This window comes from Gracilinanus agilis, chromosome 2, assembly GCF_016433145.1.
Source record: "Gracilinanus agilis isolate LMUSP501 chromosome 2, AgileGrace, whole genome shotgun sequence".
In the NCBI taxonomy this organism is placed as follows: Eukaryota; Metazoa; Chordata; class Mammalia; order Didelphimorphia; family Didelphidae; genus Gracilinanus; species Gracilinanus agilis.
Window position 1 is genome coordinate 292,306,987 of NC_058131.1, and position 19,061 is coordinate 292,326,047.

A 19,061-nucleotide genomic window follows, 5' to 3' on the forward strand; every position below is an offset into this window, starting at 1 on the left:
ACTAATTATTATTTTTATTGCATTATGATCTGAGAAGGTTACATTTATTATTTCTGCTCTTTTGCATTTGTTTGCAATGATTCTATGCCCTAAAACATGGGCAATCTTTGTGAATGTGTCATGTGCAGCTGAAAAGAAGGTGTATTCCTTTTTGTCCCTATTTAGTTTTCTCCACATATCAATTAAATCTAATTTTTCTAGGACTTCATTCACCTCTCTTACCTCTTTCTTATTTATTTTTTGGTTTGATTTATCTAGATCTTAAAGAGGAATATTTAGATCTCCCACTATTATGGTTTTACTATCTATTTCCTTCTTGAGCTCTGCCAGTTTCTCCTTTATGAATTTGGGTGCTATGCCACTTGGTGCATACATATTGAGCAGTGTTATTTCCTCATTGTTTATACTGCCTTTAATCAGGATGCAATGACCTTCCCTGTCTTTTGTAATCATATCTATTTTTACTTTGGCTTTGTCAGAAATCATAATAGCCACTCCTGCCTTCTTTTTCTCATTTGACGCCCAAAAGATTTTGCTCAAGCCCTTAACCTTAAACTTGTGTATATCCACCTGCCTCATATGTGTTTCTTGTAGTCATCATATGTTAGGATTTTGGTTTCTAATCCACTCTGCTATTTGCATTCATTTTATGAGCGAGTTCATCCCATTCACATTCAGAGTTATAATTATAAGTTGTGCATTCGCTGACATTTTCGTATCCTCCCCTATTCCTACCCCGCCCCTTTTCCGCTTTGTCTTTGCACTCCGGGTCTGCCTGGGCCTTGCAAGCTTGGGGGGGGGGGCCCTCTGGTCTCCTTGTCCTCCGGGTCAGGCCTCCTGGTAGTTCCTGGTCTGCCCCTCTGCCCGAGGTTCCTTCAGCAGTCTTTGGGGCTGTTTCCACTGCCCCGCTGGGTCTGCACCGGGTCCTCTCTGGAGGTCCAAGCCTGAGCTGGAGATCGTTATTCAAGCCTAGGGCACTGCCTTTGCCTGTGCTGCTGCTCTTAGGGCCCTGCTTTCACCCCCCGCAGAAGGTAGTGAAAGTCCGTGGGCTGGAGATCTTTATTCCCACCTGAGGCGATGCCTTCAGTGCTTGGGAAAGGCCGAGTTTTAGGGGCCTTTGTCCCTGCCGGAGGCGGTGCCTTCACCCACGTGGGCGCTCAGGGAGAGTCCCAGCCACCTGGGGTCCCTCGTCTTGCAGCGCACAGGTACGGGCTCAGGGGCTGCCAGTGATTATCTGGTTGCCCCAGTCCTGTTTACCGGCTTGTGCGGTGTGGGGGGTGGGGGAGGGGCTTCTTCCTCTCGTGTTTTAGTGTGAACTGTTTCACCCCTTTAAAGTGTGGAAATGCCCCGATTCTGCGTACCTTCAATGCTGCGCCCTGTTGTGGGGTTCCTTCGTTCCTCTGGACTCGTTTTTATTTCCCCTTGAGGGGTCCTGTGTGGTTCGGTCAGGAGAGATCCTGCAGCTGCTCCTTACTCTGCCGCCATCTTAACCGGAAGTCCTTCAGTATTTTTTTAATTTACATTTATCTAATCAAGAATGATTTAGAAAATTTTTCATATTATTGATGGCTTTGATTTCTTCATCTGAAAATTGCTTGCTCATATCCTTTGACCATTTATCAATTGGGGAATGGCTTGTATTCTTACAAATTTGAAAAATTAGACCTTTCTCAGAGACATTCTTACAAAAATGTTTTCTCAGTTTGTCATTTCCATTCTATCTTGGTTAGATTAGTTTTGCTTGTCTAAAGGCTTTTTAATTTAATATGATCAAAATTATTCATTTTACATCTTATAATATTCTCAATCTCTTTTTTGGTCATAAATTCTTCCCTTCTCTAAAGATCTGCCAAGTAAACTATACTGAGTCCCCTTAATTTAGTTATGGTATCACTCTTTAAAATCCAAATCATATATCCATTTTGATCTTATCTTGGTATAGGGTGTGGATATTGGTCTATACCTAGCTTCTGCCATATTGTTTTCCAATTTTTCCCAGCACTTTTTGAGTACTCATTCCAAAAGCTGAGCTCTTTGGGTTTATTAAATATTATGTTGCTAAGGTAATTTACTCCTATATATTGTGTATCTAATCCAGTGGTTCCCAAAGTTTTTTGGCCTATCCTCCCCTTTCCAGAAAAAAATATTACTTAGCCGCCTGGAAATTAATTATTTTAATAGCAATTAATAGGAAAGATAAATTCACCTGTGGCCATCACCGTCCCCTGAATCGCTGCAGCACCCACCAGGGGGCGGTGGCACCCACTTTGGGAATCACTAATCTGATCTATTCCATTGTTCTACCATTCTATTTCTTAGCCAATACCAGATTGTTTCGATGATTGCTAGTTTATACTGTTATAAAAATAAATAAATAAGTTAATCTGAGTAGGGTCAAATGAAATGCAATTTGGGTGTGAGGAAGGATAAATGGGATATGGTGATTATAAAGTGATTGGAAGAGGAATGAAGAGAAGGGAAGGTATATAGGAGATAAGGGAAATGGGGTATGTAGGAGAGGGCAGCTCAAACAGGTTTCTTCCCAGAGGCTTGAGACAGAGAATACAGGGAGCAAACTAGGGCCAGTAAGAAATGTTTAGGTTTGACTGGAGAGGTTTCTTTTGTTAGTTTCTAAGGTCTCTTGAGGGAGGAGTCGAGAGGGCCCCTCCCTGCCAGTCAAACTGATGGCTGGAGGAAGTCTTGAGGTAGATAACTTCCTGCCAAGATGGATTACCCAGTTCTCTCAACAAATAAAAGAAAATGATTCCTTCCTCTTGAGCCCTTGTCTTATTTTTGACACAATGATTCACTAGAGGGTTCAGATAGGTAACAAAGGGATTTATTAATACCAGGATCAGTCAGAAGTGGGGAGGGATTCAGGATTTTCTAAGTGCTGCTAGGAAGAGGGTGAGGGTGGGGAATGGTCGAGGAGAGGTTTAGACAGAGAGAGTCTGGCTCTCCCAGTCAAGAAGATTTGACTGCCTTTTAAGTAAAGTCTTTATCAAACCTAGGGATAACTTTTTTGAGGATACTTTAATTATCTAAAGAAACTAAAACCCACAATGTTCAATCACCAAGCCCTCCCTTCCAACCAGAATCCAAAGGAAATTCAGGGAAGGGGAGGGATTGAGATGGGAGATCAGGGAGAGGTCCAGAGAAATGAGATAGGTCCAAATTTCCCCAAAACAAAATAAGCACCAGCCAAGGCCGAAGCAATTAGGCCAAAGCTGAAAGGCCAAAGCAAAAGCCTCCAGCCACAGCGAAAGCCAGAAAGCAAAAGCCCCATCTGTTGGAACTTCACCTCTATTTATAGCTTTAAGTTCTAACTGACTTTCTGAAGATTCTAAGATGTTTAACTGACTTTTTGTGACCATTAGAAATTACAGAAGCAAAAAGTTTCTGTTAGCCACCTTGCATTACAGTACTAGATTTTGAGATCTGATAGTAATAGATTGTTAGGGTTCAAAATGGGTGGCCTCCAGAGGAACACACGAGACAATGCAATCAAAGCAGGAGAAAGCTTTATTGCCAGTACGCACTGGGTAAGCTCATCAAAGAGAGTCCCGAAGCATACATTCAGAAGAGGGAATATATATGTTTCTAGGATATAGGTGCCTTTGTCTTAGGGTGAGCTAATAGTTAGATAGAGGGAGTAGGGGATGCTTTCAGGTGCCTCAGAACATGATTCTTAATCTTCAAGGTTGTTCCATTTAGGAGTTGTGTCCCTGGAACCTTGAGTCATAGAGATAACTGACCCGCTTGGGCATGACGTTATCCAAAACCCACTGCTTAATTGCCAAGTTTAGCTTTTTGGCCATAATATTCTTATAAGCTATAATATTTCTATAAGCTTTTTTGGCTATAACATTCCTCCCTTTTTTGTTTTGCTTACTGAGGAATCTTCCTCAGGGCCAAAGAATAAGTCCAACATTCCCTACTTTTCCTTTTGATCATAAGGAATCATCCTCAGGTGGTCCCTTAAAGATTAGCGTCAACACACATTGTATTAAGGGTGGGGGTTATCTGGTAATACTGACACAGGGCCATAAGCTGAACGGTGTTAACTCATTCCTTTACAAAAGCTGCTGGTTAAGAATAAGGGGAAGGGTACATAGTGGAAACAAAAGGGATTTTCCAGCCTCTAGTTTGCCTGAAAAAACTTTTTCACCAAGGGGATACAATGTTTTATGCTGTCTCTGGGGTACAATGTCCCACAAGGTCTCATGCTGTCCCCCTCCCCTCCTCTAAAAGTCTAAGGGAAGAGGGCCAATGGTTTCAATCTTCTGTAGTTTCTTCAAGCTGAAAAGGGGCGTAGAGTCTCTGAGAGGGGAGGACAGGAGGAGGAGCTGTTGGCACAGGGTCTTCAGGCGCCTCTGCATCAACTGCTAGGGTCCTGAAGGCTTGGAGACCAGAGACCGTTTCCCCAGACTGACAGACAGGTCACAAGGGGGAGCATCTTAGAACCTAGGACTGGGGCAAAAAACTAGAACACCAGAGACAAAGAGAGAAAATTAGCACAACAGAAACTGATATTAAACATTAACAGTTAGCCAACAGATTTTATCCCCAGAAATCTTCTTCTGACAGGAATTGAACTATTTAGGAATTTTTGATCCCTAAGTTGTTTGCAGAGTTGGCATGTGACGTTTCTGCTAAAAAAAAATATCCTTTCATAAAGCCCACATTAATATGGCATCTATAACTACTTGAATAACAATACTTTACAGATAAATTTCTTTATCCCAGATTCTGGAGGAAATCCAGAAAGTTTTGGGTTATATTTCCAAGCTCAAAATCCCACTTCAGTTGTGGTAAATTAAGGCTGCAAGCTAAAAGTCATCTATCACTAAACTTCACTCACTTCTCAAAGTGTGTTCCCTAACAATTTGATAATTTTCAATTATTAACCTAATAGGTTGTTTGGGGAGATGGAAACATTAATTCACAACTTGCATTAAGTGCTGATTATGGGAACTTGCTCCAAAAAGGGAAGGCAGGTAGGAAAAACATTCCCTCACGTCTCAAAGGACGCATAGTGAGGGGCTCCATGGACAGGCCAAAGCTGTCACTGGCTCATGCCATCCTTGTGTCACTCAAGGAGTAGTAGCCTAGATGATCAGAAGAGGTCCAGTCCAGGTTGAGCCCTAGAATTGCCTCTCCTAAGCATCACAGAACATTCTCTGTCTTTAGTACTATATCACCACTGGATCTCTGAAGTCTTCTCCTTCCTTAAAAGACAAGTCTTTCCCATTACAGCTCAGAGAAATTCTGCTAAGCAGCAGTCTGGAAACAATTTCCATACCCTCAAACAAGCCTTTCACATCCCTACCAGGCTGATAACTCAGTTATTCTTACATATTCTGGCAATAACTAACATATCACACTCCAGTCACAAAACCTGAATTAAGGAACAGGAGTGCTGGATTGAGTAGTTCCATAGTAAATATAAATCAGGGCTATTATCTTCTCCTGTACCTGGGCCATCTAAAAAACTAAGAGGAGCCACACAGGAATCTCTTCAGTGTAACTTTCAAGAGAATTCTAGAATTATTCGTGATTTTCCCAATACATTAAGTTTAGAAATTATCCCTAGGTCAAGGATCCAATTATAAGAGTAGAACACCTATCTATTCTTTTTCACTTCCCAATCTGTTCTTTTCCATCTCTCCTTCTTTTCCCTCAAAAACCCTCTGCTTACCACAACTTTCATTTACCCATCTCAAATTTGCATACTCAAGGTGTTAGGTCAAGGCTTTCTTTTCTCTCTTTTTTTTTCCAAACACAACACAACTCTTCACTTTGTCTAACTCTCTGTTGTCATCATAAAAAATAAACTTAAAGCACATGTTTTAGCAAGAATTTACATAAACGTCACATTTAAAGGAATATCATAAAGCATGTAGTATTACAGGGTCTATTCCCAATTAAAACCTTTTAAGCACTACAACCTTAAAGCAAGCCTTTTGACAAGCAGGCTGCTTATCATACACTGAGATGAAAATCATTTATGATCATTTTAAACCCCCCCCCCCCAAAAAGACATTTTTGATCAATGTAAATACTCAAACCTATTATATTTTGTTTAACCTCTTATGATGGAAAGATAAATAAGGAGGAAAACAGTCTTCTTGAGATTAACATGGGCATTATGCAGAGATGGCAGGGACCCTGCACCCCTTAACTCAGGCAGGCTGTGGGCAGGGAAACTCCCTTTCTCCTGTAACAAAAGAGATACACCTCTGGCCACAGTGTGATAACCTAAACCCCAAGGATCCCAGACAGACCCCCCATTCACCAAACACCCAAGTACAAGGAGTCATGTCCGCACTTTTGAAAAGGGGGCCTGGGGGCAACCCCTGATAGTTGCTTCACTCCTGCTGCCAGGCCGTGCTGTGGAGAACAACCCCCCAGGGCCGCTCCGCCCATGCTATCCCACTTGCCAGGGATCCCATCTTAGCAATAAATCTTTCACACTTCTAAGCCTGGAGTCCTCCCCCCTCCCCAACTCAGGGGCTCACCATTTGCATCTCTATAACAATTACACTGCTAAACAAAAATAACTCGTTTTACAAGATATCCAGGACTTCTCTATCAATTTTTTTACTTGCTTGAACATCTCCTTAAACCCTCTGAAGTATATAATTAAAATATTTTTAGCTTTAAATTCTTTAAAATCCCACTTATGTACTGTGTTGCTATATGAGTTCCCAAGTATCAAAGTGGAACAATTAAAAGTATTTTTCCCTTCACCAAGTGAGATCACTTTAAAAATTAAAATTTAGCATGTACCAAACCTTCATAATAAATTATTTTTAACTAAGTTCAGTTTGAACTCCACAACTACCAACAACTTTAAGTTCTTTAGTAACCTTTCAGTATGTAACAACTGAATTTCAAAGCCATTTACTCCTATTCCTTTCAGACCTCTGTTCAAAACAGAATAGAACCTCCAGTTTAGCTTCCTGTATCTCAAAGCATATTAAATTTCATCAATATTATTCTGATTTACACCTATTATTTCTTTAGCAATTACTCTTATTTCTTCAGGCTTCTCCTCCTTTATCACCATCATTGCAAAAGGAGGTAAGGTACTATATTTAATTGCATTAAATCCTATTAGCTCCTTAGGTTGGTCAAATTTTCTCTTGTTACTTTCATACAGTTTGCATATCATACAACCTTAACGTCTTCAGGTGGAAAACTCACTTCTCTTTATAGCCCAAATTGCATACATATTCTGTATTCATTCATCATTACCTTCTAGCAATTCGAGTCCAAATATATGTCCTCTTATACATTGTACACCTTTTAAAAACAGTTCATACAACCCTAATCAAATATAACACTGTTTAGAAATTCTACCTTTTCCAAATTTCAGTACCTGTATTATTAAATCTAACTTCTTGTGTGTCATATGATTACTAGTTGTTAGTTCTGACAGCACATATATTAAAAGACATCTCATTTTGAAAAATCCCAAATTTAAATTCTAGAATAAGTTCACCATTATAGCTTTTTCTGAGTGACTTTCACATTTACAAAGTAACCAGCACAATTTCTGACCTCACAGAATAAACGTTCCCTCTTTGTGTCAGACTGGCTATTAACCACATTTAGACAATTCTCAATTCACTGAAACCAAGTCTTAACAAACTTCTAACCATAAGTTTTTTTTGTTTGTTTTTTCAATAAAATCTGGGTAATATTTCACATTTGACTGATAGTTACCACAATAAGTAAAATGACATTGTACCATATCAACATCATTAGCAATCCTCAATCCTTAAAATCAATTCGTAAGTAAAACTGCTTTCAATTGTGGAGTAAGATCTCCCCCCCCTTTTTTTTTGCTCTGAATTTTTCTCTTTTTCACTCCCTTGGGGGCCCATCCAAAGGAAGAAAGAGGAAAAATCAGTTCTTTAGGATCCATGCTTAAAAAGAAATATTTGCAGTGAGAAAGCACACTCTCCCTTTCACTGAGGGTACTCAGGTACAGCGATCAGCCATCTGTTTGGCTGAGCTGACTTCCTTGCCCCCTAACTTTCCCTGTGCTTTACACTCCAATTGATCATACCTGTCTCTTTTCTTTGGCTGTGATGTAACAAATGCTTCTTGCAGCACCTAAATAAATTGCTCTCTGTTTCTAGTGGGGGTTGAAAGTCAGCTGTTCTTAGGCTGGCTGCATTTTTTAAGGAAAGAGCTTTGAACTTACAGATCCCCTCCTACTCAGATTTTAAAATCTGCCGCCAGGTCTCTGAGATGGGGGAAGGGAATGGTTGCAGTTTTCCCTCTGAATTAACAAGGACCCAGCCAGTACTGATGAATTAGGGGACCTCTGAGCTGGAGCTGGGTTTTTGGGGCTGGGTAACCAGAAACTGGGAGGGTGTAACCATTCCCTTGCTGGGATAAGACCCTTCCACAACCTTAAGAAGCCAGGGTGGAGGATTCAGGACTAAATCCTGCCAGGTTAAAATGTACGGCATTTGGTCTGGGTGTCCCTCACGACCCTGGAGTGAAACCCAACTGTGGATCGTAGAAATAACAGACTGTTGCCAAGTCCCACCACAGGGCCATCCAACCCCAAAGGCAGGCCATTCCGAATTACAAAAGGTCTGCAACTTCCCCCTTTTTACTGAAAAGCCTAATGCACGTGCACGAGTTTTGAAATCTGAATAATGACTTAGGACCAAGTCTAGGGGGGTTGAGTGACTCTGGCCCAACTTTGACCAATCAACAAAACACAGAAAAAGTACAATACAAAAGACAGACAAACAGAATGAAAAACAAAAAATTCTCTTTGTGGATCCAAACAAAATTTGAGTTGGGGATGGAGCCTCCTTGGGGCTCCACCCCGCTCTCCCGGGTGCCTTTCCAAAAAATACCCCAGCTCCCTGCTGCTGCCCGCAAAGCGTCCGTCATAGGACTTGGGAAAATTCTACCAGAATGCCCCTGGCTTCCTGGAACTGTTCCCCCAGGGAATCAAACCCTGACCTTCCCTCCCTCTCTTGCTGAGGGAGTGACCTGCGCTCTCTTACACTGAGCAACTCCCTTGCGCGCTCCCTTATCCCAAGAACAGCGACTTCCTGTGCTCTATACCCAGCAGCTTTTCCCTCTCCCTCTTCCCAGAGGGAATGCCCTGACCTTCCCCCTCCCTCACGCCTGGAGAGGAGCTTAAAGGAACTCCAACCCTTTAAAGTTACGATCTGGATTTTTTTCCTGTCTCCACGGTTTCCAACGACTTCCCCCGCCCTCTATCTGAAGTGCTTCCCAGTTTTGCCGGGCTACCTCCTCGCAGAGAATAGAAACCTCGGCGTGGACCGGTCCCAATCAGAAACAGGTGTAAATTCAGACACAAGGAGTCCTCAGTTTCCCCATCAAATACACAGTCACACACCAGACACACACCATTCACTGCTCACCTCTGGAAGTCCTCATGAAACCTAGGAGAGAGCTTTCACTGTCTCAGTGGTCCCCAGGGGGTTGCACACCATCCTGGAACGAGCCCCCATATGTTAGGGTTCAAAATGGGTGGCCTACAGAGGAACACATGAGACAACACAATCAAAGCAGGAGAAAGCTTTATTGCCAGTACACTCTGGGGAAACTCATCAAAGAGAGTCCCAAAGCATGCATTCAGAAGAGGTAATATATATGTTTCTAGGATATAGGTGCCTTTGTCTTAGGGTGAGCTAATAGCTAGACAGAGGGAGTAGGGGATGCTTTCAGGTGCCTCAGGACATGATTCTTAATCTTCAAGGATGTTCCATTTAGGAGTTGTGTCCCTGGGCTGTCAGCCAGGAGTTGTGTCCCTGGAACCTTGAGTCAGAGAGATAACTGACCCGCTTGGGCATGACGTTATCCAAAACCCCCTGCTTAATTGCCAAGTTTAACTTTTTGGCCATAATATTCTTATAAGCTATAAGCTATAATATTTCTATAAGCTTTTTTGGCTATAACAAGATCACATTCCTTCATATTTTTTCATTAATTCACTTCATGTTCTTGACCTTTTGTTGTTTCAGAAGAATCGTTATTTTCTTTTCTAGTTCTAAAAAATAATTATTTGGTAGTTTGATTGGTATGGCACTGAATGAATAAATTAATTCAGGTACAATTATCATTTTTATTATAATAGTTCATCCAATCCCTTTTGCAATTGATATTTTTCTAGTTATTTACATCTGATTTTATTTGTATGAAAAGTGTTTTATAATTGTGTTCATATAATTTCTGTATTTGCCTTTGCAAGTAGATTCCCAGGTATTTTATATTGTTTAGAATGATTTTTTAGATATAAATATTTTATTTTTTTGAAAAATTTTCCATGGTTAAATGATTCCTCCTTTTACTTTCCCTTTCAACCTCCCTTAAAACCCCCAACCTATATCGAAAGCAGATTTCCACTGGTTTTTAACATGTATGGTCACCCAAGACTTATTATTATTGATAGTTGCATTGGTGTGGTCATCTAGTGTCTATATCCCCAACCATGTCCGCATCAACCCATGTCTTCAAACGGTTGTTTTACTTCTGTGTTTCCTTTCCTGCAGTTCTTCCTCTGAATGTGGGTAGCATTCCTTTCCATAAATCCCTCAGAATTGTCCTGTGTCATTGGATTGCTGCTAGTACAGAAGTCCATTACATTCGATTTTACCACAGTGTATCAGTCTCTGTGTACAATGTTCCTCTGGCTTTGCTCCTTTCACTCTGCATCAATTGCTGGAGGTCTTTCCAGTTCACATGGAATTCCTCCACTTTATTATTCCTTTGAGCACAATAGTATTCCATCACCAGTATATACCACAATTTGTTCAGCCATTCCCCAATTGAAGAGTGTACCCTCATTTTCCAGTTCTTTGCTACCACAAAAAGCATGGCTATAAATATTTTTGTACAAGTCTTTTTATCTATGATCTCTTTGGGGTACAAACCCAGCAATGCTATGGCTGGATCAAAGGGCAGGCAGTCTTTTAGAGCACTTTGGGCATAGTTCCAAATTGCCATCCAGAATTGTTGGATCAGTTTACAACTCCACCAGCAATGCATTAGTATCCCAATTTTACCACATCCCCTCCAACATTCATTACTCTTCCCTTCTTTCATTTTAACCAATCTACTAGGTGTGAGGTGGTACTTCAGAGTTGTTTTGATTTGCATTTCGCTAATCATTAGAGATTTAGAACACTTTCTCATGTGCTTGTTGATAGTTTTGATTTCTTTATCTGAAAATTGCCTATTCATGTCTCTTGCCCATTTATCAATTGGGGAATGGCTTGATTTTTTATACAATTGATTTAAATCCTTGTATATTTGAGTAATTAGACCTCTGTCAGAATTTTTTGTTATAAAGATTTTTTTCCCAGTTTGTTGTTTCCCTTCTGATTTTGGCTGCATTGTTTTTGTTTGTACAAAAAAATTTTTAATTTAATATACTCAAAATTATTTACTTTACATTTTGTAAATTTTTCTAACTCTTGCTTGGTTTTAAATTTATCTCTTTCCCATAGATCTGACAGGTATACTATTCTATGTTCACCTAATTTTCTTAGTTTCCTTCTTTATATTCAAGTCATTCACCCATTATGAATTTATCTAGGTGTAGGGTGTGAGAGGTTGGTCTAAACCTAATCTCTCCCATATTGTTTTCCAATTTTCCCAAAAGTTTTTGTCAAATAGTGGATTTTTTGTCCCAAAAGTTGGGCTATTTGGGTTTATCATACACTGTCTTGCTGATGTCACTTACCCCAAGTATATTCCACTGATCCTCCCTTCTATCTCTTAGCCAGTACCATATTGTTTTGATGTCTGCTGCTTTATAGTACAGTTTGATATCTGGTACTGCTAGGCTACCTTTCTTCACATTTTTTTTCATTATTTCCCTTGATATTCTTGACCTTTTGCTCTTCCAAATGAACTTTACTATAGTTTTTTTTTCTAATTCAGTAAAAAAAAAGTTTTTTGGTAGTTTCATATGTATGGCACTAAATTGGTAAATTAATTTGGGTAGAATGGTCATTTTTATTATGTTAGTTCATCCCACCCATGAGCACTCAGTGTTTTTCCAATTGTTTAGATCTAGTTTTAATTGTTTGGAAAGTATTTTGTAGTTGTGTTTGTATAATTCCTGTGTTTGTTTTGGTAGATGGATTCCTAAGTATTTTATATTGTCTATGGGGATTTTAAATGGTGTTTCTCTTTCTACCTTTTGCTGCTGTGTTGTGTTGGAAATATGTAGAAATTCTGATGATTCATGTGCATTTATTTTGTATCCTGCAACTTTGCTAAAGTTGTTGATTATTTCCACTAGCTTTTTAATTGATTCTCTAGGATTTTTTAAGTATACCATCATATCATCTGCAAAGAGTGATAGCTTAGTCTCCTCATAGCCTATTTTAATACCTTCAATTTCTTTTTCTTCTCTAATTGCTACTGCTAATGTTTCTAGTACAATGTTAAATAATAGAGGTGATAATAGGCATCCTTATTTCACACCTGATCTTATTGGGAACGCTTCTAATTTATCCTCATTTCATATGATGCTTTTTGATGGATTTAGATATATACTGTTTATTATTTTTAGGAAAGGTCCTTCTATTCCTATACTTTCTAGTGTTTTCAATAGGAATAGATGTATTTTGTCAAAGGTTTTTTCAGCATCTATTGAGATAATCATGTGATTTTTGTTTCTTAGGTTGTTGATATGGTCAATTATGTGGATGGTTTTCCTAATGTTGAACCATCCTTGTATCCTGGTTTAAATTCCATATGATCATGGTGGATGATGCTCTTGATTACTTCCTGGCGTCTCTTTGCTAATATTCTATTTAAAATTTTTGTATCTATGTTCATTAGGGAGATTGGCCTGTAGTTTTCTTTCTCTGTTTTTGATCTACTTGGTTTTTGGGATCAATATTTCATCTAAGATTCTATTCTCATCCTTGACTTCTTTCTCATTTAATTTTTGGTTAGATTTATCTATTTCTGAGAGGAGGATGTTAAAGTCATCATTATTTTTGATTTATTATTCATTTCCATTTGTAACTCATTTAATTTTTCCTTTAAAAATTTGGATGCTCTAATATTTAGTGCATATAGATTAAAAATTGATAGTGCTTTGTTGTCTATGATATATTTTATTTATTTGTTTGTTTGTTTGTTTATATTAATTTATTTATTTAGAGTATTTCCAATGGTTACATGATTCATGTTTTTCCCTCCCCTTTTCTTTCCCCTTCCCTGAGCTGACAAGCAATTCCACTAGATTATACATGTATCATCATTCTATGATCTATTCTATGATTCTATTAACATAGCAAAATTTCTCCTTTTTATCTCTTTTGATTAATCTATTTGGACTTTAACTTTGCCAGGGATTATGATTCCTAACCTTACTTTCTTTATATCATCAGAGGTATAGTATATTCTTCTCTAACTTTTCATTTTTACTTTATATATGTCTCTCATTTTTAAGTGTGTTTCTTGTAAATGATATGGTATAGATTTTTTTTTCTTTCTGCATTTTAGTATTTCAAGCCAGGTGTATAACTTGATAAAAATGTGTGAAAAAAACCAAGGAGATCAGGGTTTCTTTTTTTTGTTGTTGTTGGATGTATGCTTTTTATTTTTTTTATTATTAGACATTTATTAATATTCATTTTTAACCTGTTTACATACTTTATGCCCCTACTTTCCCCTTCACCTCCTGCTCTTCCCCCACCCATGGCCAACACACATTTCCACTGGTTGTAACGTGTGTCCTTGTTCAGGGTCTATTTCCCATTCATGTCCGTCTCAGTCTATGCATTCAAGCAATTGTTTATCTTATATGTTTCCTCTCCTGCAGTCCTTCCTCTAAATGTGGGTAGCATCTTTACCATAAATCCCTCAGAGCTGTCTTGTGTCATTGCAGTGCTGCTGGTACAGGAGCCCATTACATTCGATTTTACCATAGTATATCAGTCACTGTGTACAATGTTCTTCTGGCTCTGCTCCTTTGGCTCTGCATCACTTCTTAGAGGTTTCTCCAATTTGCATGGAATTCTTCCAGTTTATTATTCCTTTTAGCACAATAGTATTCCATCACCTGCATATACCACAATTTGTTCAGCCATTCCCCAATTGAAGGACATACCCTCATTTTCCAGTTTTTTGCCACTACAAAAAGCGCAGCTATATATATTTTCGTACAAGTCTTTTTATCTATGATATCTTTGGGGTACAAACCCAGCAATGGTATGGCTGGATCAAAGGGCAGGCAGTCTTTTATAGCCCTTTGGGCATAGTTCCAAATTGCCAGCCAGAATGGTTGGATCATTTCACAACTCCACCAGCAATGCATTAATGACCCGATTTTGCCACATCCCCTCCTACATTCATTACTCTCCCTTTCTTCCATTTTAGCCAATCTGCTAGGTGTGAGGTGGTACCTCAGAGTTGTTTTCATTTGCATTTCTCTAATTATTAGAGATTTAGAACACTTTCTCATGTGCTTATTGATACTTTTGATTTCTTTACCTGAGAATTGCCTATTCATGTCTCTTGCCCATTTTTCAATTGGGGAATGGCTTGATATTTTATACAATTGCTTTAACTCCTTGTATATTTGAGTGATTAGGCCCCTGTCAGAGTTTTTTGTTATAAAGATTTTTTCCCAATTTGTTGTTTCCCTTCTGATTTTGACTACATTGTTTTTGTTTGTACAAAAGCTTTTTAGCTTAATATAATCAAAACCATTTAATTTACATTTTGTAATTTTCTCTAACTCTTGCTTGGTTTTAAAATCTTTCCTTTCCCAGAGATCTGACAATTATACTATTCTGTGTTCACTTAACTTATTTATAGTTTCCGTCTTTATATTCAAGTCATTCACCCATTCTGAATTTATCTTGGTCTAGGGTGTGAGATGTTGATCTAAACCTAATCTCTCCCATATTGTTTTCCAAATTTCCCAGCAGTTTTTGTCAAATAGTGAATTCATGTCCCAAAAGTTGGGCTCTTTGGGTTTATCATACACTGTCTTGCTGACATCATTAACCCCGAGTCTATTCCACTGATCCTCCCTTCTACCTCTTAGCCAGTACCATATTGATTTAATGACTGCTGCTTTATAGTATAGTTTGATATCTGGTACTGTTAGGCCCCCTTCCTTCACATTTTTTTCATTATTTCCCTTGATATTCTTGATCTTTTGTTATTCCAAATAAAATTTGTTATAGTTTTTCCTAATTCAGTAAAGTAGTTTTTTGGTAATTTGATAGGTATGGCTCTAAATAGGTAAATTAATTTGGGTAGGATGTTCATTTTTATTATGTTAGCTCGTCCTACCCATGAACAGTTAATGGCTTTCCAATTGTTGAGGTCCAGTTTTATTTTTTTGGAAAGTGTTTTGTAGTTGTTTTCGTATAATAGCTGTGTTTGTTTTGTTAGATTGATTCCCAAGTATTATATAGTGTCTAGGGTGATTTTGAATGGTGTTTCTCTTTCTACCTCTTGCTATTCTAATGTGTTGGAAATATATATAGAAATGCTGATGATTTATGTGCATTTATTTTGTATCCTGCCACTTTGCTAAAGTTGTTGATTATTTCTACCAGCCTCTTAGTTGATTCTCTAGGATTTTTTAAGTAGACCATCATATCGTCTGCAAAGAGTGATAGCTTAGTCTCCTCATTGCCTATTTTGATATCTTCAATTTCTTTTTCTTCTATAATTGCTATTGCTAGTGTTTCTAGTACTATGTTGAATAATAGAGGTGATAATGGGCATCCTTGTTTCACTCCTGATCTTATTGGGAATGCGTCTAATTTATCCCCATTGCATATAATGCTTGTTGATGGTTTTAGGTATATATTGTTTATTATTTTTAGGAAGGGTCCTTCTATGCCTATACTTTTCAATGTTTTCAATAGGAATGGATGCTGTATTTTGTCAAAGGCTTTTTCAGCATCTATTGAGATAATCATGTGATTTTTGTTTGTTAGACTGTTGATATGGTCAATTATGTGGATGGTTTTCCTAATGTTGAACCATCCTTGCATTCCTGGTATAAATCCCACCTGATCATGGTGGATAATCTTCTTAATTACTTGTTGGAGTCTCTTTGCTAATATTCTATTTAAGATTTTTGCATCTATGTTCATTAGGGAGATTGGTCTATAGTTTTCTTTCTCTGTTTTTGGTCTACCTGGCTTTGGAATCAGTACCATATTTGTGTCATTAAAGGAATTTGGTAGGACTCCTTCTTTGCTTATCATATCAAATAATTTGTATAGTATTGGGATTAGTTGCTCTTTGAATGTCTGATAGAATTCACTTGTGAATCCATCAGGCCCTGGTGATTTTTTCTTAGGGAGTTCTTTAATGGCTTGTTCTATTTCTATTTCTGATATGGGATTATTTAGGTATTGTATTTCTTCTGCTGTTAATCTAGGCAATTTATATTTTTGTAAATATTCATCCATATCTCCTAAATTGTTATATTTGTTGCCATATAATTGGGCCAAAAGGTTCTTAATGATTGCCTTAATTTCCCCTTCATTATAGGTGAAGTCTCCCTCTTCATCTCTAATACTGTCAATTTGGTTTTCTTCTTTCCTTTTTCTTATAGATTGACTAGTACTTTGTCTATTTTATCTGTTTTTTCAAAATACCAGCTTCTAGTCTTATTTATTAATTCAATAGTTCTTTTACTCTTGATTTTATTAATTTCTCCCTTAATTTTTAGTATTTCTAATTTAGTTTTCATCTGGAGGTTTTTTATTTGCTTGCTTTCTAATTTTTTGAGTTGCATGCCCAATTCATTAATCTCTGCCCTCCTTAGTTTGTTAATATATGCACTCAAGGATATAAATTTCCCCCTGAGTACTGCTTTGGCTGCATCCCACAGAGTTTGGTAGCATGTCTCGTCATTGTCATTCTCTTCAATGAAATTGTTGATTGTTTCTATGATTTCTTCTTTGACAATTTGGTTTTGGAGAATCATATTGTTTAATTTCCAATTGGTTTTTAATTTGCCTGTCCAGGTGCCCTTACTGATTATTATTTTATTGCATTATGATCTGAGAAGGTTTCATTTATTATATCTGCTCTTTTGCATTTTTTTGCCATGATTCTATGCCCTATTACATGGTCAATCTTTGTAAATGTACCATGTGCAGCTGAAAAGAAGGTGTATTCCTTTTTCTCCCTATTTATTTTTCTCCACATATCAATTAAATCTAATTTTTCTAGGTCTTTATTCACCTCTATTATCTCTTTCTTATTTATTTTTTGGTTTGATTTATCTAGATCTGAAAGAGGAATATTTAGATCTCCCACTATTATGGTTTTGCTATCTATTTCCTTCTTGAGCTCTACCAGTTTCTCCTTTATGAATTTGGATGCTATGCCACTTGGTGCCTATATATTGAGCAGTTTTATTTCCTCATTGTTTATACTGCCTTTAATCAGTATGTAATGACCTTCCCTGTCTTTTTTAATCATATCTATTTTTTTTTACCCTTGTACTTTGGTATATTGTCTCATAGGTGGAAGATTTTTAAGGGTAGGCAATGGGGATCAAGTGACTTGCCCAGGGTCACACAGCTGGGAAGTGGCTGCGGCCGGGTTTGAACCTAGGACCTCCTGTCTCTAGGCCTGACTCTCACTCCACTGAGCTACCCAGCTGCCCCATCATATGTATTTTTACTTTGGCTTTGTCAGAGATCATTATAGCCACTCCTGCCTTCTTTTTCTCATTTGATGCCCAAAAACTTTTTGCTCATACCCTTAACCTTGAACTTGTGTGTGTCTACCCGCCTCATATGTGTTTCTTGTAGACAACCTATGGTAGGATTTTGGTTTCTGATCCACTCTGCTATTTGCTTCCATTTTATGAGTGAGTTCATCCCATTCACATACAGAGTTATGATTGTTAGTTGTGTATTCACTGACATTTTTGTATCCTCCCCTAGACCCACTCCTTCTTATGACACTATTTTCTTTTTCACCAGTGGTTTGCTTTGAGCCAGTATCCCTTATTCCCTCCCTTGATTGACTTCCCTTTCTGCCCCCTCCCTTGTTGTTCCCCTCTTTTTGTTTTTTTAAAGACCAAATGAATTCCCTCCCCCTTCTTCTCCCCTCCCTTTTTTGGCCTCCCCACTCCCGTGCTCCCTTTGGTTTATCCCTTCTGACTTTCTCAGTAGGGTTAGATAGAGTTTTTTATCCAGATGGATAATAAAGCTACTCTTCCTTCTCTGGGTTGATTCCACTGAGAGTAAGGTTTGAATATGCTCTCTTCCTCTCCTTCTTATGGTATTATTTATCCCCTCCCCTTCCCATGCCCTTTTTGTGTGTAATAGAATATCTTATTTTTCTTATTTACTTGGATTTTTCTTGGTGCCCCTTACTATTCCCCCCCCTCTTTCCCACCCCCCGTGTCTTCTTAGACCATTTAGTATCCTGTCCTCTCCCAATGAATTATTCTTCTGTTTGCTATAATAGTGAATATTATAATAGTGTATAGAGTTCAACTACAGAGAATTATACATAGCATTTCTCCACCTAGTAATACAGATAATTAGATCTTATTTATGCCCTTAAAGAGTCAAGCTTAAAAGACTATGAGTTTTCTTTCTTTTCCCTCCGTTTCTTATTTACCTTTTCATCTTTCTCTTGATATTTGTGGTTGAGTGTCAAACTTTCCATTTAGTCCCGGTCTCTTTTGTGCAAAAACTTAGAATTCTTCAATTTTGTTGAATGCCCATACTTTCCCCTGAAAGTATATGGTTAGTTTCGCTGGGTAGTTGATTTGTGGCTGAAGGCCCAGCTCTCTTGCCTTTCTGAATATTGTATTCCAAGCCTTGCGGTCTTTTAGCGTTGAGGCTGCCAGATCCTGTGTGATCCTGATTGGTGCTCCTTGATATTTGAATTGTCTCTTTCTGGCTTCTTGTAAGATTTTTTTCTTTAACTTGAAAGCTCTTAAATTTCGCTATTATATTTCTGGGTGTTTTCTTTTCTGGGTCCAGTGTAGAGGGTGATCTATGGATCCTTTCAATGTCTATATTGCCCTCTTGTTGTAGAAC

The 19,061-nt window shown here is 38.1% G+C and overlaps 1 protein-coding gene across 1 annotated transcript in view; it reads left to right on the top strand.

Moving 5' to 3' along the window:
- Positions 1-19,061, top strand: part of LOC123233655 (liver carboxylesterase 1-like) — a 70,185-nt gene that overhangs the window by 41,546 nt on the left and 9,578 nt on the right. Inside the window, exon 6 of the mRNA XM_044659717.1 lies at positions 530-553. Within this exon, the coding sequence (XP_044515652.1) occupies positions 530-553 (24 nt within the window). The remainder of the gene's footprint in view (positions 1-529; positions 554-19,061) is intronic.